At 53.3% G+C, this 20,458-nt stretch overlaps 1 protein-coding gene and 1 long non-coding RNA gene across 5 annotated transcripts; one reads left to right on the top strand and one right to left on the bottom strand.

Annotated features, from left to right (window-relative positions):
- Positions 1 to 919: 919 nt before the first annotated feature.
- ZNF274 (zinc finger protein 274) lies at positions 920 to 14,474 on the bottom strand. 4 transcript variants are annotated; one of them, XM_079117529.1, is made up of 7 exons: positions 14,290 to 14,474; positions 13,599 to 13,725; positions 12,840 to 12,935; positions 5,975 to 6,457; positions 3,285 to 3,385; positions 2,273 to 2,399; positions 920 to 1,865 (listed from the first exon to the last, which is right to left on the bottom strand). In XM_079117529.1, exons 1-7 carry the CDS (start codon positions 14,320 to 14,322, stop codon positions 958 to 960), a joined length of 1,875 nt encoding a protein of 624 aa, XP_078973655.1. In that variant the 5' UTR covers positions 14,323 to 14,474; the 3' UTR covers positions 920 to 957. The 4 variants fall into 4 exon arrangements, with proteins under 4 accessions (XP_078973655.1, XP_078973658.1, XP_078973656.1 ...); XM_079117532.1 differs by lacking the exon at positions 14,290 to 14,474 and adding an exon at positions 14,054 to 14,238; XM_079117530.1 differs by lacking the exons at positions 12,840 to 12,935; positions 13,599 to 13,725 and having other exon boundaries at positions 14,290 to 14,414.
- A 159-nt stretch (positions 14,475 to 14,633) lies between these two features.
- LOC306647937 lies at positions 14,634 to 16,365 on the top strand. Its single transcript, XR_013760214.1, has 2 exons — positions 14,634 to 14,774; positions 15,954 to 16,365. It is a non-coding gene; the product is annotated as an uncharacterized lncRNA (long non-coding RNA).
- Positions 16,366 to 20,458: the final 4,093 nt, after the last annotated feature.

Raw genomic sequence — 20,458 nt, 5'->3', positions numbered from 1 at the left:
AGGACAGCTGCTCACCCCAGTCAGCCAGGAGGTGGAGGCCCTCATGATGCTATTGATGTTCCTATTGTAGGAATCACATTAGTACACATTAAATACAAAGGAAACAGGTTCTATAAGAAATATAGTTTATTTATCCACATTCTGTTAGCTCTTGTCCAAACACAAATACTTTACCCATAAAACATCAGTGCATAGATTATGGCTTTTTAAATTTATAAGTATTTTCAGATTTGTTATTACTTTTTTGGGGGTTAATACTAGGGATTGAACTCAGGGTCACTTTACTGCTAAGCTATACCCCACCCTTTATATATATATATATATATATATATATATATATATATATATTCCCCCCCCCCCCCATTATAGGTGGACACAGTTCCTTTATCTTTATGTGGTGCTGAGGATTGAACTCAGGACCACACATGCTAGGTGAGTGCTCTACTACTGACCACAACGCTAGCCCCTTTTTATTTAAAAGTCTCAGACAGGACATTGCTACGCTGCTTAGAGCCTTGCTGGGTTGCTGAGGATGGCCTTGAACTTGCCATCTTCCTGCGCCAGCCTCTCAGGTCATTGGGATTACAAGTGTGCACCACGGCATCCAGCCTTTTAATGACCCAATGAAGGAATAAACAAGTTAACAAGTTAAACCCTTTTGGGCTGGGGCTGTGCTCAGTGGTAGAGCACTTGCCTGGCACGTGTGCGGCACTGGGTTCCCTAGAACCACATAAAAATAAACAAAGGTATTGTGTCCATCTATTAAAAAAAAAAAAAGAAACTCATTTCAAAAAAACCCAGCCCTTTCCTCCCAACCGTACATTCACTGATGCCGCCCCGATTTCACTGTTTACGGGTGGTGTGCTGGATGGTGTGCCCTGGTGCAGGCATGTCCTCCTCAGTGCGCCTCAGCTCCCACAGGCTGTCTCCGGCCACGTTTCCTCAGCAGGCACGGGGCTAGGAGGGGGGCTGATGCTTCCCGGACTTCTTCCCGCTGTGTGTTTTCTGGTGCCCAATGAGGTGGGAGCTCTGGGTGAAGGCCTTCCCGCATTTCTTGCACACGTAGGGGCGCTCCCCAGTGTGAGTCCGCTGGTGCCTGATGAGGTGCGAGCTCTGGCGGAAGGCCTTCCCGCAGTCCTGGCACGTGTAGGGCTTGGCGCCCGTGTGTGTCCGCAAGTGCTGCGAGATGGCCGAGCGGTCGTTGAAGGTCCTGCCGCACTCCCTGCACTCAAAGGGCCTCTCCCCACTGTGGACTCTCTGATGCTGCGTGAGGGAGGAGCTCTGCACAAAGCCCTTGCCGCAATCCTGGCACACATAGGGCCTCTCTCCCGTGTGGATTTTCTTATGCACAGAGAAGTACCTTGGGTTCCGGAACACTTTACCACACTCACTGCATCGGCACACGTGGCTGCCCTTGTGGATTTTTATGAACGTGATCTGCGGAGCTCGCCGGCCCGTGACTGTTCTGCAGCCACTGCCGTGCCTGGCTTTTCCCTGTCCACAGCCCTTCTGATGGCTCCTCACAGAAGCCTGCATCACACTCTTAACCCGAGAGCCTCGTCGGCGTGGGTGCTTTCTAGGAGGGGCTTGAGGGGGCGAGCCCTGGTGTGGCTCAAGAGCAGCACCGGCCTGCGAGCCAGGGCCTTCAGAGAGCTGGTTCTGAGGCTGGTCCTTCTCCCGGGCAGGCTCCACTGCTTTCACTGCGTCTAGAGCTGTGGGGACCCCACCCTGTAAAACATCTTTGGAGGGGGAGGACTGGCTCCCTTCGCCTGAGAATTCTTTCATTTTTGGGTCCTGAACTGGTTTTTCTGCAGTAACATGAGAATCTGGAGTTGACTCTTTGCCTTCCAGCGTACTCTCCCACCCTGAAAGAAGCCAAAAATGTGGATGTTTTAGAGGAGAAGTGCCAGGAAGGATTCAACGGTATAACTGAAACACTCTAAGGTCAGGGGCCACTTTCCCCAGGGTAGCCGTCACTGTAACAGCAGAGAGGACAAGCAGTTGGTGGCCAGGAGCTGACACAGGCAGGGAGCTGCCTTAACACTCGCTCCTGAGCTCCTGCTCACACTCCCTGGGCGCAGATGGCAAATCAGATGAGAGCCTGCTCTGTCCCTGTCCCTCCAAGGTTCCCACCCTTCAGGCCACAGTTCCAGTGAAAGGTCCTGGACAGGGCAAGTGACCCTGGAGGGGATGTCCAAAGCCTGGGCAGGGCTGAGAGAGGATGAGGGTCTGACGTGGGCCCATGGCACTGCGAAGGCAGGCTCCAGCTCACCCACTGAAACCAGGTTCCCAAAGGTCTCCAGCATCACGTCATGGTACTCAGTCCTCTGCGTCGGGCCCAGGAGCCCCCACTCCTCCCGGGTGAAGCCCACAGCCACGTCCTGGAAGGTCACAGGCTCCTGTAACGTTACCCACGTGTCTGTTAGGAGGACTGGGGTCTTTCGGCAGGATGGAAGGAAGGCCAGAAGAGCTAAGGCACGGGAGTTCCTCTACTTGGCAGTTGGCTCAGAGATGCCAACTGCAGGCCCAGAGTCCCCTTGTCCCTCCTCACAGACTAGCTCAGAGCCTCAGCTACAAGGCCGATCGACAAGCAAGGTAGGCTCCCTGTGCAGCAAGCCTTCCCACGTGGCGGACTGGCCCCTGCCTCTGTGGACAGTCCACTGGAGTGCAGCACCCACCCAGCCAGGCCATGTCCGTCCTTTCTGAGGGGCTGACCAGGCCTCCCCATCCTCCCTTTGCCTGGATCTGAGAGGCATTCTGCCCAGATGGAGCACAGCCTGCCTGAGAAAGAATGAGAAGAAGCAAGAGCCTTGAGATGGGCTGTCACAGACCCCGCCCCCGAGCACAGCCTTGCCTGAGCCTGCCCCAGATGGCCTTCACACGAGGACCAGTAACTCACATGCCTGAGAACAGAGAAGCAACTTACAGTGCAAACAGCACTGACCAATGTCACAGAGGGACGGTATGGCCCGAATGGCTGGCAAGTCAGCCCATGTGTTCTGAAACAAATCCCAGACTCTACTGTTTCACTCACAAAGCCCCAAGGATGCGTTTTAGAAGGACATGGGCTCTTGAGTTCCAACCAGGATGCAGCGTGGCCCCCACACCTGCCTCTCCGCCTGGCAGGCCTTGGTGCCCTCAGGTGTGGGCTGTTTCAGAGATCAGCACACTCCCACAAGCTCAGGTCGGGAGGTCTTGCAGGGCAGGGACAACGGCAAGCCAGCAGTGGGACCGCCTCACGAAGGTGCTGAGATGCGAGGAGCAGGGCTGAAGTTCCCACTCACCTCATTCTGCACCACCTCTGGACAGATGGCCACGGCTTCCTGTTCCTCCTCTTGCTGAGCAGTGGCCTCTGGACAGCAGGCAGGCCCCTGGGTAGGGAGTCCTGGGGGACACAGCATCAGGGGAGGAGCTGAGAGGGGAGCCCTCGCCCAGGGACAGCGCCCCTGCATTCAAGGGCTGCTGCACGCTCACATGCTGCTAACGGCCCCCAGCGGTCCCTCCCGCCTCTTCCCAGGCAGCACCTCTGCAGAGCTGAGGCCTAAGCCCTGTACCTGGACGGGCCTAGAGGTGTCACCCTGCATGACCACAGGATCCAGTGTCCCCACCTCCAAGGACTGATTGGGGACCACACTTCTCCTGGGAGACAGTCAGCTCCCACCCTGCCCATTTGGACCCAAGCCCTCCTTCCCTCTTCTGCTGCCTCCTGGGAAGCACATCTACCCCTGCCACAGGCTGTGCCCACGGCCCTGAACCACAGCTCCTGCATGCCTTTCCTTCCCCGTGTGGCCCACATGGTCCTGGGCTACCCTGCCACTGAGCGGGAACACGACGTGACCCAGGCTGGTCCCCCAGGCTACTGCTTCTTCCCGCCCGGAGAATAACCTGGGATGAACACAGAGCCCGTGGTCAGCCAGTCAGAACTAAGGAAGGACAGTGGTGTGGGACATGGAAGAGAGGATGAGGCAAGAGGACACTACTGGAGCACCTGAGTGCAGCCATGCCTGAAGCTAGACCACACTGGGCTTTTTCAAAAGCTCTCCTCCTGGGAGCCCTCGGTATAAGGCTTCGTGGCTATCACATCTAAGGGTGACCAACAGCAGGATCCTCAGGGTTCTCTGGAAGGCCTCTGTGATGCTGCCCTCCTTCATCCTTGAGGTGCTGACCAGGGTGCATTGTCTGCATCAGTTGCCTACTGCTGCTGACCAGGCTGCCATAAACTTCATAGCTCAACAGATCTATTCTCTAGAATCTGAGGGTCTAGTGTGCGTTTCACTGGCTAAAACTGAGGTTCTAAGGGAGAACCCACGCACCCCCACCTTTGCAGCTGCTGCAGGCCCCCCGCCATTTCTGGCTCCTGGCCCTCCCATCTATCTCCCTGGCAGGGTCACAGAAGGTCCTCCCACCGGCCTTTTGTGAAGACCTGGTCACTCCATTTGACTCAGCAGAGTAATCCAGGATGATCTCCTCTCAAGATCCTAAATCACACCCTCTTGCCATGAGATACTATGTTCTCAGGGCCCAGGGACTAGGCCAACTCTGGGGACAAGGACCTGCCAACCACAGCATTCAGTACCCTGGAAGGGACCCAACACTGTCACCCGGCTCGTGCCCTCCCACAGTAGCTTCTTCAGGAATCATTCACCCGTCAGATTCCTGTCCCTCCACAAACACCAATGCCAACCGACCAATCCCTGGTCCAGAAACATCCTGAGCACCACCAATGGGGAACAAGGAGGCGAGCCACACAAAAGCAATTCTGCTCCCGAGCTCAAGCCAGACGGGGAGACTGAGTCACAGGGTCTCAGCTCCACAGTACTGTCACTCTGTCCAAGCCACCACACTCCTCAGCGGGCACAGCAAGGGACCTGAGGTGGTCAGCGTGCGTGTGTCTAGCCTTGTCCTCGCCCTCACCCACCATCCCTGCGCACTGCAGCCCAGGGAATCCCCAGGGCTCAGAGCCCACAGGCCCCCAATCCCAGAGCTGGGCCGATTCCCAGGGCGGGGGCACGCTGTGTAGTGCTCAGGACAACACCCGCCACAGGAAGCCAGGGTGAGGATGCACGCCTGCAGGCCCGGACGCTTCAGAGGACCCAGGTGGGAGCAGCCTGTGCGCCAGGCGCTCACAGGCTGCCTAGCCAACACACTGACTCTCTCTTAACAGAACTAAGCCACATGTGGTAGCTGCACCTGTGATCCCAGTGATTTGGCAGGCTGAGTCAGGAGGAACACAAGTCTGAAGTCAGTCTTGCCACGCAGCAAGACTAATTCAGAACGACAAAAAGGGATGTAGCTCAGTGGTAGAGTCCCCTGGGCTCAATCCCTTGTGTAGCAAAAAAATTAATTAAAGAAATTAAAATAGGAAAAAATCCCTACAGGGTGCTCAGCAGAGGCCAGCTCTGCCCTCTATTCCCTTCCACCACAAACCTGCCCAACCACTCCCTGATGTCTGCCTACCACACTGGTCACATCCACCCTGTGCCCTTTCTCCAGCTGGCCAGGTTCCAGTCTGTGTCAGGTGTCAGCTATAGGAATGCAGTTTCTGCAAGTCCCATCGGCGCCCTGACCATTTTCTACCTTGCTGTCCCATGTGTGTTCACTTGTCACATCCCCGACTCTCCTGCTGGCCCACAGGCTCAGAAGCCCAAGAGTCCTGCCTCAGTTCCCACTTCATCCACAGGTCCGCGAGAGCGAGAGCGCTCATGCATGGCAGGCATCCCAAAGGGATGAACAGAGAGCACCGTAGCCGTGAACTTCTCTGAGAAGCTCCTGGAAGGACTGTTAGGAGGCAGTGCAGCCCCACCACGGGTTTCCAACAGCTTTGACTCATAACCTGGGACACACAGACACCTTGGTGGATGGCACAGGAACAACCCTTTCCCCATCCTTCCCAGGAAGCCCAGAACTCTTCCTCCCAGGTCCTCCAAGAAACCTCTGCAGAGCTATCTCTCACCTCAGCCTTCTGTACACTCACCTTCCTCCACCGACAGCAAGGTCACGTCCTCCACCAGGGCTGCTGCGGCCTGGCAGTTCTCGGGATGCTGTGACTCCACCCATGTGCGAACCTTCCCGGGCAGAGCACCCAGGAACTGCTCCAGCACCAGCATCTCCAGGACCTGCTCCTTGGAGTGGGCCTCGGGCTGCAGCCACTGGCGGCACAGCTCACGGAGCCGGGCCAGGGCCTCCTGAGGGCCAGTCGACTCCTCATACTGGAACTGCCGAAACTGCCGGCGAGCGGCTTCAGGGTCAGCTGGATGCCCGCCTGGCTGTCGGGCTGGCTCCCTGAGGATGTCTACGCTCAGTTCCTCCTCCTCAGTATAGAGGGCCTGGATCTGGGCATTCCGGGGACCAGCCATCTCCTGGTTCAGTGTGAGGACCTCGACAACCCTGATCTTCATGAGGGGATTTTCAGCAGGAAGAGACGTCAACGGAGGGTCCAGTGGAACCTTAGGACATTCTGTAAGTCAAAAGTGTAAGACAAATGGCTACCAAGAACATGAAAAGATGCTCAAGATTTTCCCACCCGCAAAATGCAAACTAAAACCACGGTGAGCTACAATTCCACATCCACTACAACGGCCACGATCAGAGACAGGCCACATCCTGTGGACCCAGCACCAATGACAGAGGACTGCCCAGTATCCACAATACCCTCAGTTTGATCCCAGGACTGAGGAAAAGATGGACAGTTAACAAATGAAGATGTTTTAAAAAACTGCAACTCCCCCACACAACCAGAAAGAGTACAGAATGTTGTACTACCTTCCATAGCAATGTTAGCTCCTCAAAAAGCTAATCATACAGTTATCATACAACTCAGTAACTACCTTCAAAATACACGTAGATATGAGAAAAATGAAAACACATGAGTACAACTAGTCTATAAAATGTCACCTCAGTTTCCAACAAGCCAGAAATTAAAAAATTGTGAGGCCAAACGACCATCAAGTCCAGGACCACATGCACAAACTGTGATCTATACAGCGAGGAGGTCTGGCAATAAAAGGGATGGAGGACTCTGTGCCAGAACACCTGCGAACTTTGAAAAGATGACTGAGAAGGAAGCCAGACGCAAAAGACCATGCGTGCGCGGTGCAGATGCATTTACATGAAATACAGAACAGGCTTGCCTGCTCTCACCTGTACTACCCTGCCTTTGTCCAAGACATTCACCTCACACAATAGAGCAAATCAGAGAAGACAGGACTGCTCTCATTGCCAATACCCAGACTCCAGTTTCGTGTAGGGCCTGCCCTCTGTGTGGCATGTGGTACACAAACAGGAAGAGACAGTTCACTGTCCTTACTCAGTAGGGTCCTGACAAGCTCAGTTTCTTCCTTTCTGTCCAGTAAGGAGATCGCTAAGGCTGATGATGTGCCTGCACAGATCACATTCAAAGACCTGAAGGGTGAGCCAGGCGCAGTGGCCACAAAGGGTCCTCTCCCATATGAGTCCTCTGACGTGAACGCGAGAACTCCTACTGAAGGGTCCCATGTCCCCTGTGCACGGGACAGTGCTGGTCAGCACCCGCGTGACACTTGGAGCCTCCTGACGTGCTCTCGTGCTCACGTGCCCAGGAGGCTTGTCCTGCTCAGGAACGCCCGCCCGCGGCAATCTCATTCTCATGGCTTCAGAGTTCTCAGGGGTAAGAGCTGGTGTTGAGAACTTTTCCAGGGCTGGGGTTGTGGCGCAGCGGTAGACCGCTTGCCTAGCACGTGTGAGGCACTGGGTTCAACTCTCGGCACCACATGTAAATAATAAATAAACAAAATAAAGGTATTGTGTTCACCTAGAACTAAAAAATTAAAAAAAAAAAAAAAAAAAAAAAAAAAAAAAACTTTTCTAAACTCAATAAAGCTGTAGTTCTTGCCCAGTATGAATCCTCTCCACACAAGACATTAGGCAAGACGCCTTTCCTGCTGCAGCTGCATTCCTGCGTTTTCCTGCCTGTGTGAGTTCTCAGACTCCTGAAAAGACTTCCCCACAGGGGGTTACTGGGAGACGAGCATCCCTTGTGAGCTTTCTGTTAAGGAGGGCCAATCTGAGCTGAAATGGGCTTTCTCATATGCAACACATTTAGTCCACCTTTTTTTTTTTTTTTAATCAAACGACTATATTCCACTGCTTTCCTATATTCGCCACGTGTTTACTCTATAGCCTGTGAGATCCTCTTATTTATCTTTTTCACGCCCCCAAAAGATCTCATATAAATTACTGTTTTTAAATTGATGTTTGTTGTATGTTTGCAAGAACTGCCACATTCACATTTGCAGGGCCTGTGTCCTGCTGATTTCTTAACAAGTTGAAACATGCGTCCTGCAGGCTTTTGTGACAGTCCCTTCTCTGCACTACTTTCCTAATGCTTAGACAGCTCGGCTCCCACACGTTCCACTGAGGACCCTGCCGTGGCGATGACTTCCAGACGGGGTGCCAGGTGACGGCTGGCTTCCCCAGATGCATCACCTTCACAGCACCCTGTCCAGCTCAAGGCTTTCTAGAGGGTGAATGCCATGCCTGAGCATCTTTCCTCTTTCTCTTCTACCCACGCTGCCACTGGGCTAGGACGGAGAGCTGAGAGGCATGTGGGCTGAGCTGCCAAAGGGGCGAGCTTCGTGTTCAATCCCAGCTCTGCGCATTACCACATCACTGCTGGGAGAGGACTACGGCAGGGGTGCCACTCTAAACTGCCACGTCTCCATGCGCTTCCAGACCCACTCCTGAGGTTCCAACAGGTCCCAAGTGGTCTGGCAAACCTCTCCGGCTGTCTCTATGGGCCCTTCCCATTAATACTCCATTCACAGAACCAGCAAAGACCTGAGAAGTTCAAAAACTTGAATCAAGGTTGGACGCTATTATTAGTTCTCTGTATAATTTGCTTAAAATCATTTCAACATAAAAAGATAAAAAGCCTGTACTGCCACTCCTCAAAAATCTCAATCTTCAGACTTTGGCTAATGCCAAAAATTTGAGTGCCTTTCTCCTTTTTCATATTTCATAAACAAGACAGTGGCACAGACAATGGGAAGGAGAGGGAGCCTGAGCAGCACACAGGCACCCCAAGTCGCTCACATCCCTCCACCTGCCTTGACATTATCCTCACCACCACTTTTTTTTTTTGTGGTGCTGGGGATTTGAACCCAGGGCCTTGAGCTTGCGAGGCAAGCACTCTACTAACTGAGCTGTCTCCCTAGCCCTTCACCACCACTTTTTTTGTTCTTGTTTTTTAGTGGTACCAGGAACTGAACCCAGGGATACTTTACCACTGGCCTACATTTCCAATGCTTGTTAAAAATTTCATCTTGAAACTGCATCTCCCTAAACTGGCCAGGCTGGCCTTGAACTTGTGATCCTCTCACCTCTGCTTCGCAAGTCACTGGGATTAGAGGCCTGCACCACCACGTTGGGCAAGCTGACTTCCTTAGGCAGAGAATGTAGACCTGAAGGGTGAAGCCAGGTGCAGTGGCCCGTGTGATTCCAGCCAGCTGGGAGGCTGAGGCAGGAGTACCACCAGCTCAAGGCCAGCCTGGATATCTTAGTGATACCCTCAGTAACTTAACAAAATAAAAAAGACTTGGGTGGCTGGGGTGTGGCTCAGCAGTAGAGCACTTGCCTGGCATGTGTGAAGCACAGGATTCGCGTCTCAGCACCACATATAAATAAACAAATAAAATAAAGGTCCACTGACAACAACAACAAAAAAGTGTGTGTGAGAGAGAGAGAGACAGACAGACAGACACACACACACACACTAGGGATGGAGTTCATGGTAAAGTGCCCCTGGGTTCAATCCTGAAGTTCAAAAGAACCAATCAGTTCACCCCTGCAGCATACTAACTAGCTCCCACAGCAATTCCTCAGGGCTCTTCCCTTTGTACCAGACTCCCCACCAGTGCCTCCCACAATGTATCGTATCCGTAGAGCCTTTCAGTGTGTAAGGAAGGGGAGGGAGGAGAGCATCTAGCAAAGACCTGTGCCAGAGCACGGAGACTGCGGCCCTCTCACTCAGGCCCACCTGAAAGCTGCTCACATGCCTCCTTCCCTGGAGCACCACCCAGCTCTCTCCCTCCTGTAAGCCAGCTCTCCTCAGACACACAGAACTATGCCCACAGTGCCCCGCGGCAGGTGGATCTGGAGCGACGAGACCACCTAGAAGTGCACAGTCAGGAGGTTTGCCATGCAGGACACGGGACTCAAGACACACAGCTGCCTCGGCCAGGGCACATCCAGAGCCAACCAGGCACAGAACGCTGGCACTGCTGGGGGTCTGGAGCAGGCAGAGCGACGCAGAGAAAGGGCATTTTCAATGAAGAGAACGGAAGGAAGGACTGAATGGAGAAAAGAAAAGCAGAAAGCACTACTACACCCATCAGGACAGGGTTCAGAAAAGGAAGAGGCATCACAGACGCCAGTTTCTTTACTGTGGGGCAAACAGAGGGACCAGCTGGAGACTGCACAGAACACTGGCACACACCAGAGAGAACAGGCGGGACAGGGAGGCAGCCAGAGCGCTCCAGAGCCAGCAACCGTCAGAAAGGCGACGTGGCAGCAAACACCCAGAGAACTACCTTCCCAACCTAGTTAAGAATATCGACACATGGGCTGGGGGTATAGTTCAGCTGGCAGAGTACATGCCTCACAAAAACAAGGCCCTGCGTTCAAACCCCAGCACTGGAAAAAAGAAAAAGAAAAATCAACACATAAACAGAACTGGGCAGCTCCAGCAGCAAATCACAACATGCATTTCCCTGTCTACCATGTCACCATGTTAATGAACAAGATCCCTATGGCAATCCTGGAAGGCTCTGGAAGGGAAATTGAGGATGTGCCTGATGGTCATTCTTTAGAAAGGGCCAGAAGGCCATTCATCCAGGTAAACACTGATTTGAAACAAAGCAGAATCCAGCCCTGAGCACATCAGAAGTCAGAAATCTTCATGGGGCACCCACTCTTCACTCTTAGCATCATGATGTGTGGAAGACCCACTTGTGACAAGCCCAATTATGTGACTGTCCAAGGCAGTGAAAATTAACACGCCTGGCCTCCCACTTTATACCTGCTGGTCAAATGACTATGTATGGGGAGACTTAAAGAATATCACACAACTGTTACAAATCATACGAAAACTCTGGAGCCTGTGACGTCCACCTCAAACAATGGTACAAGGCTGAAGATCAGTCAGATCACCTACAACGCAAGCCCCAAATGCAGCACATTCTAACAGCATCTGCTCCTCACCCAGACACACCGAGGCTGTGTTGATGCAGAGAACTACATCCCAAGGCAGGGGAACATTCACCAGCACAGCAACACAGCGTTGACACGTAAAGGTCAAAGCAGCAGGAGAGAGCCCCGAGAGGCCTACGCACTCTGATCATGGGAATGAGTTCACACCAAGAAGGTGGTGTTTCCAAGCAGAGGGGAAGGAGAAAATGGTGCTGCAAAAACTTGTGCCGCACACCACATGAGAAATTTCCAGATACACTGGACAAAAAAGAACATTTTAAAAGTTCAAATAGGGTCAGGTGCAGAGGCAGACTTGTAATCTCAGGGACTCGGGAGAATGAGCCAGGGGGATCTCAAATTCAAGGCCAGTCTCAACAACTCGAATCCTAAAAACAACTAAGCAAGATCCTGTATCAAAAAAGTGTCTGGGGATGTATCTCAGTTATAAAGTGCCCCTGAATTCAATTCCCAGTTCAAAAACAAAAACAGAAGTTCAAATACATGAAAGTACTTTACATGGTAAAAAATCTAGAACAAAAATAAAGACAGAGACTGGGGTGCAGCTCACTGGTAGCATGCCTGCTTGGTATGCATCCAAGTTCCTGGGTTCAATCCCCAATACTACCAAAAAATAAAGGAATACCTAAAAATATTTTTTAAATTATATAGCTTCTGAAAAAGACTTCATAAAAATAGTAAATAAGTGTTGGACTGAGATAGCTATTTCAACACTAACATCCAGAATAGCATTCCCAAAATGTGGAAAGAAAAAACAAGTTGTAGAAGTTCTAAATGAAAACCTGCAAATGGATGGTCATTTGTAACATTAGAACAATGTGAACAAAAGTGAATCTATTTTTTGCCCATTAGATTTACAAACCTTAAGAAGACCATTACAAACCGCAGGTGCTAATAAAGGAAGAAGTTACTCCTGCATTTGAGCAGCTACACATTGTGAAGAATTTGAGAGAACAATCTGCTACTACCAGATTTTTAGCTTACACATGAGTTAATCCTACAGTTTATAGATATTCTGTCTAGAAAAAAATCAATTGTGCAGAAAAATGTGTACTGCAAAGGTTTCTACAATAACGTGAATACCTATCGAGACTGGAAAATTGAAATGTGGACTACAGTGAAGCTGGGGGGCCATATCCACCAGATGTGAACATGTTTACATACACACATGTGAACAGACAGAAAATTCGGGCTGGGAAAAACCAGAGCTACAAGTGACTACTTCTGGAGACAGCTGACGGTGAGGGATAGGTGAGGACCTTATCCATTCAAAAGATGAACCTGGGCTAGGGATATAGCTCCGCTGGTAGAGTGCTTGCCTTACAAGCACAAGGTCCTGGGTTCAATCCCCAGCACTGCAAAAAAAGAAAAAAAGTGAACCTGTGAACCTGCTGCCACTGTACCATACCACCCACTAGCAACAGGTTCACCTTTAACCAGCAGGACACTGTTGACCGGAGCTAGAGGAAAATTTGGAGCTTGAGTCTTTGAACAGTCCCCTGGGGTCTCACTCTCTACCTCTTTTCCAAAACACCAGCCTCGAAGGAATAACCAATGGATGCATCCCCTGTGAGAACACCCATGTGTCTGGTTCTCACCTGGAAAGGTATCTTGAAGAATTCCACTCTCCTCTGGCCAGAAGTCTTCTGCCACCTCTAACTGAGATACCACATCTGGCTTGGAAAGCTGATGTTCTGCTCAAGGGAAAAGAGAAGAATTGGGGCAGGAGCTGTCTGGGAGAAAACACTGTCCTACTGTAACTCAGGTTGTCCCAGCCTCCTCCCCTTCTAGCGCATAACATGACTTTGGATTTAGGGCAATAACAACCACATCCAACCCTTTTGTCTGATTTTTCTGGACTCCCTAGCCCACAGAGGTAGTGGAGGTCAGAGTACAGTTCTGGCAACCAAGACAAAGGGAGAGCAGTCAGCTGGGGGACCTCCTGGGAAAGCTTCAACACAGACAAGAACCTTGGGGCCATCGACAATGATGACTAGGAAGAAAAAGTTACAAGAACCACAGAAATGGAAGGGATCAAGACCTTTGATGACGCTCCCCAGCTGCTGTGTATTAACACATCGCCATCTGAATGATCACAAAAACAATAAGCATTCCCTACTGCAACTGAAAACATCCCTGGTATTCAGGAAGTTGAAGTATGGATTGGGTGAAGCTTTGCAATCAGACAAAAAGTTGCCTTTTTCCTAAGGGTACAAAGAAAAGACCCTGCTCTCAAGCTTCAGGGCCTTAAAACAGCTGCTCCAATCTCTTCAGTCTGAATCCAAGCAGACACTTCAGGGGTATCACACGTGGTACCACAAAGCACAAATCTTCACTGACATGGAAGCCGGCCTTACCCACTGAGACCACGTTCCTGTAGTTCTCCAGCATCACTTCCCTGTACAGAGATTTCTGTTTGAGGTCCAGCAGTCCCCACTCCTCCGGGGTGAAAGCCAGGGTTACATCTTCAAAGACCACTGGTTCCTAAAACCCACAGGTTCCTGTTCAGCCAAGGCAGATCCTCCTCCGCGTTCAAAGAGTGTGAAGGCTGGCCAAGATGACCTGAAAGCCTTCTGTGTCCGAAACCCGGAGCAAATCCGAGGCTGACCCTGTCCAGCTCACAGGAGAACAAACGACACCTCTCAGTCTGTGAAAACCAGCTCACTCCGTAGCAGGCTGGGAGCCGAGAGACTGGGAGTGCCTCCGAGCACCCCGCTGAGCTGAACCTCACGTCCAGGCCTTCAGCCTCCACCCGCGGGCCCCACTGCCTCTACTTCCTGCACCTGCAGGAACTCCAGCTCCCTCGCCTTACCTCTCGGCTGATGCCAACGCGCCTCTGAACTCCAGGCCAGGCCGACGCCGACCTGGGCTTGCTCACCGGCTTCAGCGATGCCTCGGGCCGCAGCCCGGCCTCGGAAGCCCGCACGCGGCCCTTCCCGCCCGGGCCCCGCTGCACCGCAGGGCGGCCCCTCCCAGAGCGCGCCAGGGGCCCTGGCTCCGCCCCCAGCACCGAAGGAAAGGAAAACACGGCGAGGGGCGCCTACTCACACTGCCCCAGACCGTCGGAAGCCGGGCGGCCATGGCCTGCTCTCCGTCGCGGGAAGTGGGCGGTCCGAACGGACGCTGGCGAGTCACGGGCGGGGCCTCAGCGACGGACGCCGCGCCGCCCGCCCGCCCCTCCGCCCGGGAACGGGCGCTGCCTCCCCGGGGCAGCGGGGGGCGCCAGCAGGGCCGGCTGGGAGCTCGCGAGTCCGCCCGGGAGCGGACGACACGGCGCTGCTGCGGGCGGCCCCGACGGGTGCGGCCTCTAGCCGCACTCACCCTGTGCGCGCCGCATAATGGCGCCCGTCGGCCCGCGGCGAAGTGCGTCAGCGCGCGGTCCGGACTACAACTCCCAGAAGCCCCTGCGGCGCGCCCCAAACGGCCGCACCCTCGCCGCGGCCATTTTGACCTGCCCGTCCGGGCGGCGGACGAGGCCGGGCCGGCAGGAAGAGGGCTGGCGGCAGCCCAGCGGGACCAGGGTACGGAACCTGGTGGGTAGCAGGTCTCGAGCCCCCGCGCCTCCGTCGGCGACGACCCGAGCCGCAACGGTCGTGCCCCACGAGGGCGACCGCGCGTGGGCGGGTCGGAAGTTGGAAAGGGCAACTGAGGGCAGGAAGTGCAGGGTGGGTTGGGCCCGGTGGGGCGGAGCGTGGCGGGGGAGGACAGCGGCCCGGAAGTGCGGGGCGCGCCTTCCGGAGCCTACGACGAGTGTAGACAGGTCCACTCCCGTCCACGGGGCGGAAGCGAGGGCAAGGGTGGGAGGTGTCCAGTATTTGCGGCCAAAATGCGCCAGGTTTTCGGGAGGGGCGGGGACTGGGCTGACCGGAAGTGTCCGAGGGCGGCAGGGGCGGGGCGCGGGCGGGCCGGGTGTGTGCCCCACCCCCGGGGGACGGGCCTAACCTGCGGGGCGACGGGGCCCAGGTCCACGGCGGCGGAGCAGTGACCCGGCCGGACCGCTGTCACGGTGCCCCGACGTCGGTGCTGCTGGGCCGAGGTCTATGGGCGGCCGGGAGCTGCTGCACGCGCATCTTGCGTGGCAGCCCAGCACGACGGAGCGTGCGCTCGTCTTCCTCGCAGACCCCTCTGCTGCTCTCTTCCTGGCTTGACGTGCTCGCCCCGGCGTGCTGTGGTCGTGTCTTCCTTGGGGCGCAGGATGTTCTCTTTCTTGGGACTCCGGGCCCAGGGAACTGCCAGCTGGGGCGAGGACCTGGTGTTCCCCCTCTTGGGGTTTCTCGGCCAGCCTCAGCAGTCCTGTGCCTCCCTGCGGTCGTCCACTCCACTGCCTGCTGAATTGGTTGCAGGGGTTAATTTTTATGGACTTGGTGAAAAGGACCACACTTGGAGCTGGGCTCGGTAGGCCTGTAATCCTAACGACTCAGGAGACTGAGGCAGGAGGATCACAAGTTCAAGACCAACCTCAGCAATTTAGCGAGACCCTAAGCAACTTAGACCTTGTGTCAGAAACAAAAAGGGCTGGGAATGTGGCTCAGTGGTAAAGCACTTATGTGTTCAGTCCCCCCACCACCTAAAAAAAAAAAAAAAAAAAGGACCACTCCTAAGCTCCACATTGTTCGTCTTAATTGTGTTAGACTGATTTTTACATATTAGTAGTTACAGAGGTCATGCTGTGTCTCTTACTCTAATAGTATTTCCTTGGATTTTTCTTGTAGATGGAACACCATCTCCATTGAATGAGTAGTTGGGTCTTTTTCACATCTGGCAGAGGTGCCCATGTCCAGGAAGGGGAAGCCCAAGTCTGTTGCTGATCAAAACCTGGTGTATGCACATCTTCCACATCAGCCCAGAACACGGAGCATTCTCGTCTTTCTCATTGTCCTGTCTGCTGTTCTTTTCTGAGTTGTCTTGTCTTCTGGCCCCAGGAAAATGTTGAACTGGCTAATGTAACATGTTAAATAATCATGTTTACTAAAATTTTGTTTTGAGTAAGTATACTGTGGAAAACTGATTCATGAAACATTTTAATGTAATTCAGTTGCATATTCTTGGCAAATTAAGCAGGATATTTAATATAATTGTAAAAAGCATGAGTTCTGAATAAATGTTAACCATTATACATGTAAAATATTAAATGTGTTATGCATCCTTTTTATTTTCAGAAACATACAATCTCTTCTTCAGAACTAGCAGGACCAGAACTTTCAGAATTCATAAACATTTGGATTTTAGCAGGATAGTGAGGTACATGTGACTTAGAGCACACAACATCCCCCACAGTCTGGGAAGGCCTGGCTGTGAGACACAGGAGTATATGAATTTACTAGTTTGGAGACAGACTATGAATAGTTTTGTTAATCCATGTAAATTTTGTGGATTCATTTTTCATGTAGATTCATTCATTTCATTTTGTAATGAAGAAATTTTTCATTACAAAAGATTTCAGAATTCTAAATTGCAGAGAAGGCATTGAGGATCGTATAAGAAAATGATTGGGTTAGTAATTATATTTCATTTGGTTTGTAGTTTTTCTTTTTTAAAATTGTCCACAGGGTCAGGCAATGAGATAATGAGTTATTGTAAGTCTACCATATGCTTTCTTGAATCAATAGTCCACTACTGCTTTAAATTAAAATGTCAGTAAAAACAAAACATATAAAACTAAACAGACCCAAAGTACTGCGGCAGCTGGTGGCATTCAACTGAATCATAAACCCGCTGTACAACTGGACTGCTTGCCCAAAACCTGTTCTCAGTCTCCACTCTTCATTTCATCGCCAGGAGCACCTCCACTTGTTGCACATGGAGGACACGTTTTAAAATCCATTTTTAAATACAGGAAGGGTGTGTTCATCTTTAAAGCAAGAGCCTCCAAGACACCTCGCTGGACTTTTTAGGGCTTCAAAACTTCAAGTTGGAAAAACAGCCAAGTTAATCAATTTTTACCTGAAAATTATTTGAAGTATAGCTATTTCTCTGAAAAGAGGCTTTTTGCTCTATTTTTCTGCTGCCCGTGTGTTCTTTTCCCCATTTCCCAGCATCAAAGATAAGGTCAGCACCAAGCTGACCTCACTGGTTGCCCAGAGAGAGCGGAAGGATCTGAGGTCTGAGTAGCGGGTAAACACTAGCAGCCTCCAGAGAACTGTCTGCTCTGAAGAGGAATACAGGTCCACACGCAGGAAACACCAGTGAGGAAAACCCACGGGAGCGGTGCTGTGTCCTCAGAGCAGGAAGCAGGCCAGCAGGTGGCCCTGGAGCTGGCTAAGCTGCCACTGCTGCCACCCAGAACAGGGTACCCCGCCCCCTTGCTGTCTTGTGTGGGGCGTCTTGTCCCTCGGCCACTAGAATGCAGACAAAGAACAAGCCAGCAAAAACTGCTGGTTGCCTCGCATGCACAAGGCCCTGGGTTCAATCCCCAGCACCACAAAAACAACAACAACAACAAAACTGCTGGTGCTGATACAACTCACCTCAGGGTCTCTCCCTGCCTAGGAAGTCCACCTGTTCCTTCCTGTGGAAATCCACTCCTGTTTCTTCTTGATTTGTCCAGTTTATCTCTCTGGTAACAACCATGGATGGTTATGAAACACGTCCAAGACAGAAGAAAGTGTCTGCTCCCCACAAGGCAGGAAGCAGACTTAACTGCTGTAACTTGGAAAAGAGAATGAATTAATGAATAGTCACAGTGGCGCACACCTATGATCCCAGCTACTTTGGAGGCTGAGGCAGGAAGTTTGCAAGTTGGAGGCCATCCTGGGCAACTGAGATTCTAAAAAGTAAAGGGGGTGGATAACACAGCTCAGAGCCAGAGCCCTTGGCTAGCATTGGCTAAACCCTCGCTTTGATCACAGTACTGGAAAAATCAAGCCAATAAACAACAGCAGCAGCAGCAACAACAACAACAAACTCAAATGAGGCTAGTTTATCAAGAAATGCAGGGGACCCATGCGAAGATAAGTTTCTGGAAAGAACTATAGGAACTTAAAATGCTCATGTTCCAGGATGAGAAGGCCAATGTATAAAGCATCAAGTTATTCCCAGTTTATCACTAGACCAATAAAATAGCAATAGAGTTACAGCAGAGTATTTTAGGATATTTGACCCTAGGCCCTTGGACCTTTTTCTGTGCTTGCTTCCTCAGAGCAGAAACTCCCACGTTTGTGTGTGTGTGTGGTCCTGGGGATTGAGCATGGCAGGTGGTGCTGTGCCTTTGAACTGCATCCCCAGCCCACCGCTGTTCTGCACAGGAGCACACTGGAAGCCAACTCAAGAAGGACTGTCCACAGAAATGACTGGTTCAGCAGAAGCCGTGGCTCACACCTGTGATCACAGCAGCCCGGGAAGCAGGAGGGTGGCGAGTTCAGCCTCAGCCAGAAGCCGTGGCTCACAGCTGTGATCACAGCAGCCCGGGAAGCAGGAGGGTGGCGAGTTCAGCCTCAGCCAGAAGCCGTGGCTCACAGCTGTGATCACAGCAGCCCGGGAAGCAGGAGGGTGGCGAGTTCAGCCTCAGCCAGAAGCCGTGGCTCACACCTGTGATCACAGCAGCTCGGGAAGCAGGAGGGTGGTGAGTTCAACGTCAGCCGCAGCAACTTAGTGAGGCTCCAAGCAACTCAGTGAGACCCTGTCTTTAAATCAAATACAAAAAGGGCTGGGGATGTGGCTCAGTGGTTAAGCCCTGCTGCATTCAATCCTGGTACCCTCCCCCCAAAAAATTAGTAGTTCAAAGTTGTTCTTTGCTTTTTCCGGTAAGTTTAGACTTGGAAATCATATTGTGGTCTCTAAGAGTCTGGCTTCCCCCTTGTGAAACGTAAATACCCCTGTGCTAGGTTTACAAGGCTAGAGATTCAGCAGATACTTGTGAAAAGAACCATTTCTTCTCAACTGTTTCTGTCAACTTGCTTTAGGTTAAAGACCGTGTGGAAGGTCTCCAGTTGCAGAGTAGGAATTTTTCTAAAAGAGGAAAAAAAAAAAAAAAAAATCCCCAAAGGAAAAAAATCCCAATGATAGGACAGGTCTAAGATGGTGCCAAGTAACCTATAAGCAGTGAGAGAAACTGTGGCTCAGGCTCAGAATTTGGAGTTGCTTCCTCTCTGGGCCCACCGCTGTGGGTCTTCTGCAACAGACGTAGCCTATCTGGACATTGGGGGGTCTCTGGGGGAGGGCACGGTCCTGCCTGCCACAGGGAAGGGACTAGACATTCTCAGAAGCCCTCTCACCTGTAGGCCTGCTCACACCTGCAGGCCTGCGCACACCTGCAGGCCTGCGCACACCTGCAGGCCTGCGCACACCTGCAGGCCTGCGCACACCTGCAGGCCTGCGCACACCTGCAGGCCTGCGCACACCTGCAGGCCTGCGCACACCTGCAGGCCTGCGCACACCTGCAGGCCTGCGCACACCCGCGTCCCAGCTGCGGGAGGGACTGGGAAAGAGCCTGGGCAGCGTTCCTGAGGCCTCAGGGAGGCACAGTGCGTGGCAGAGGTCCACCGGGCGACACCCGCCCGTCGAGTCATACGGCCACACCTGGGCCTGTCGCGACGAGGGCGGAAGTTCCTGGACCGGAAGTGCAGTCCCGCATCCCGCCGACGGCGCGTGGCTGAGCCCAGGGTCTCCACATCCCGGGAACAGCCAGGCGGTGGCGACCCCGGAAGGGGAGCTCTGCCTGCGTCGGGGAGGGAGAGAGGGGCTGCTAAAGGGAGCGAGGAAGGTCTCCAGGTGCGCCTGAGCCTCCGCTCGCTCCTGCCGCGGACGCACGGCTCCCCCGCGAAGCTGTGGCTGAGGCCGCCCTCGTCCCGCTCGGGCGCGGTGCTCAGGGAGGCCGCCCTCGTCCCGCTCCGGGCGCGGTGCTCAGGGAGGCCGCCCTCGTCCCGCTCGGGCGCGGTGCTCAGGGAGGCCGCCCTCGTCCCGCTCCGGGGCGGTGCTCGGCGAGGCCGCCCTCGTCCCGCTCGGGCGCGGTGCTCGGCGAGGCCGCCCTCGTCCCGCTCCGGGCGCGGTGCTCGGCGAGGCCGCCCTCGTCTCGCTCGGGCGCGGTGCTCAGGGAGGCCGCCCTCGTCCCGCTCCGGGCGCGGTGCTCAGGGAGGCCGCCCTCGTCCCGCTCCGGGGCGGTGCTCGGCGAGGCCGCCCTCGTCTCGCTCGGGCGCGGTGCTCGGCGAGGCCGCCCTCGTCCCGCTCGGGCGCGGTGCTCAGGGAGGCCGCCCTCGTCCCGCTCCGGGCGCGGTGCTCA

Source organism: Sciurus vulgaris, assembly GCF_902686455.1.
Source record: "Sciurus vulgaris genome assembly, chromosome: 17".
Lineage (NCBI taxonomy): Eukaryota > Metazoa > Chordata > Mammalia > Rodentia > Sciuridae > Sciurus > Sciurus vulgaris.
Note: the sequence above shows the minus strand (reverse complement) of the source record. Positions and strands in the feature narration are given on the sequence as shown.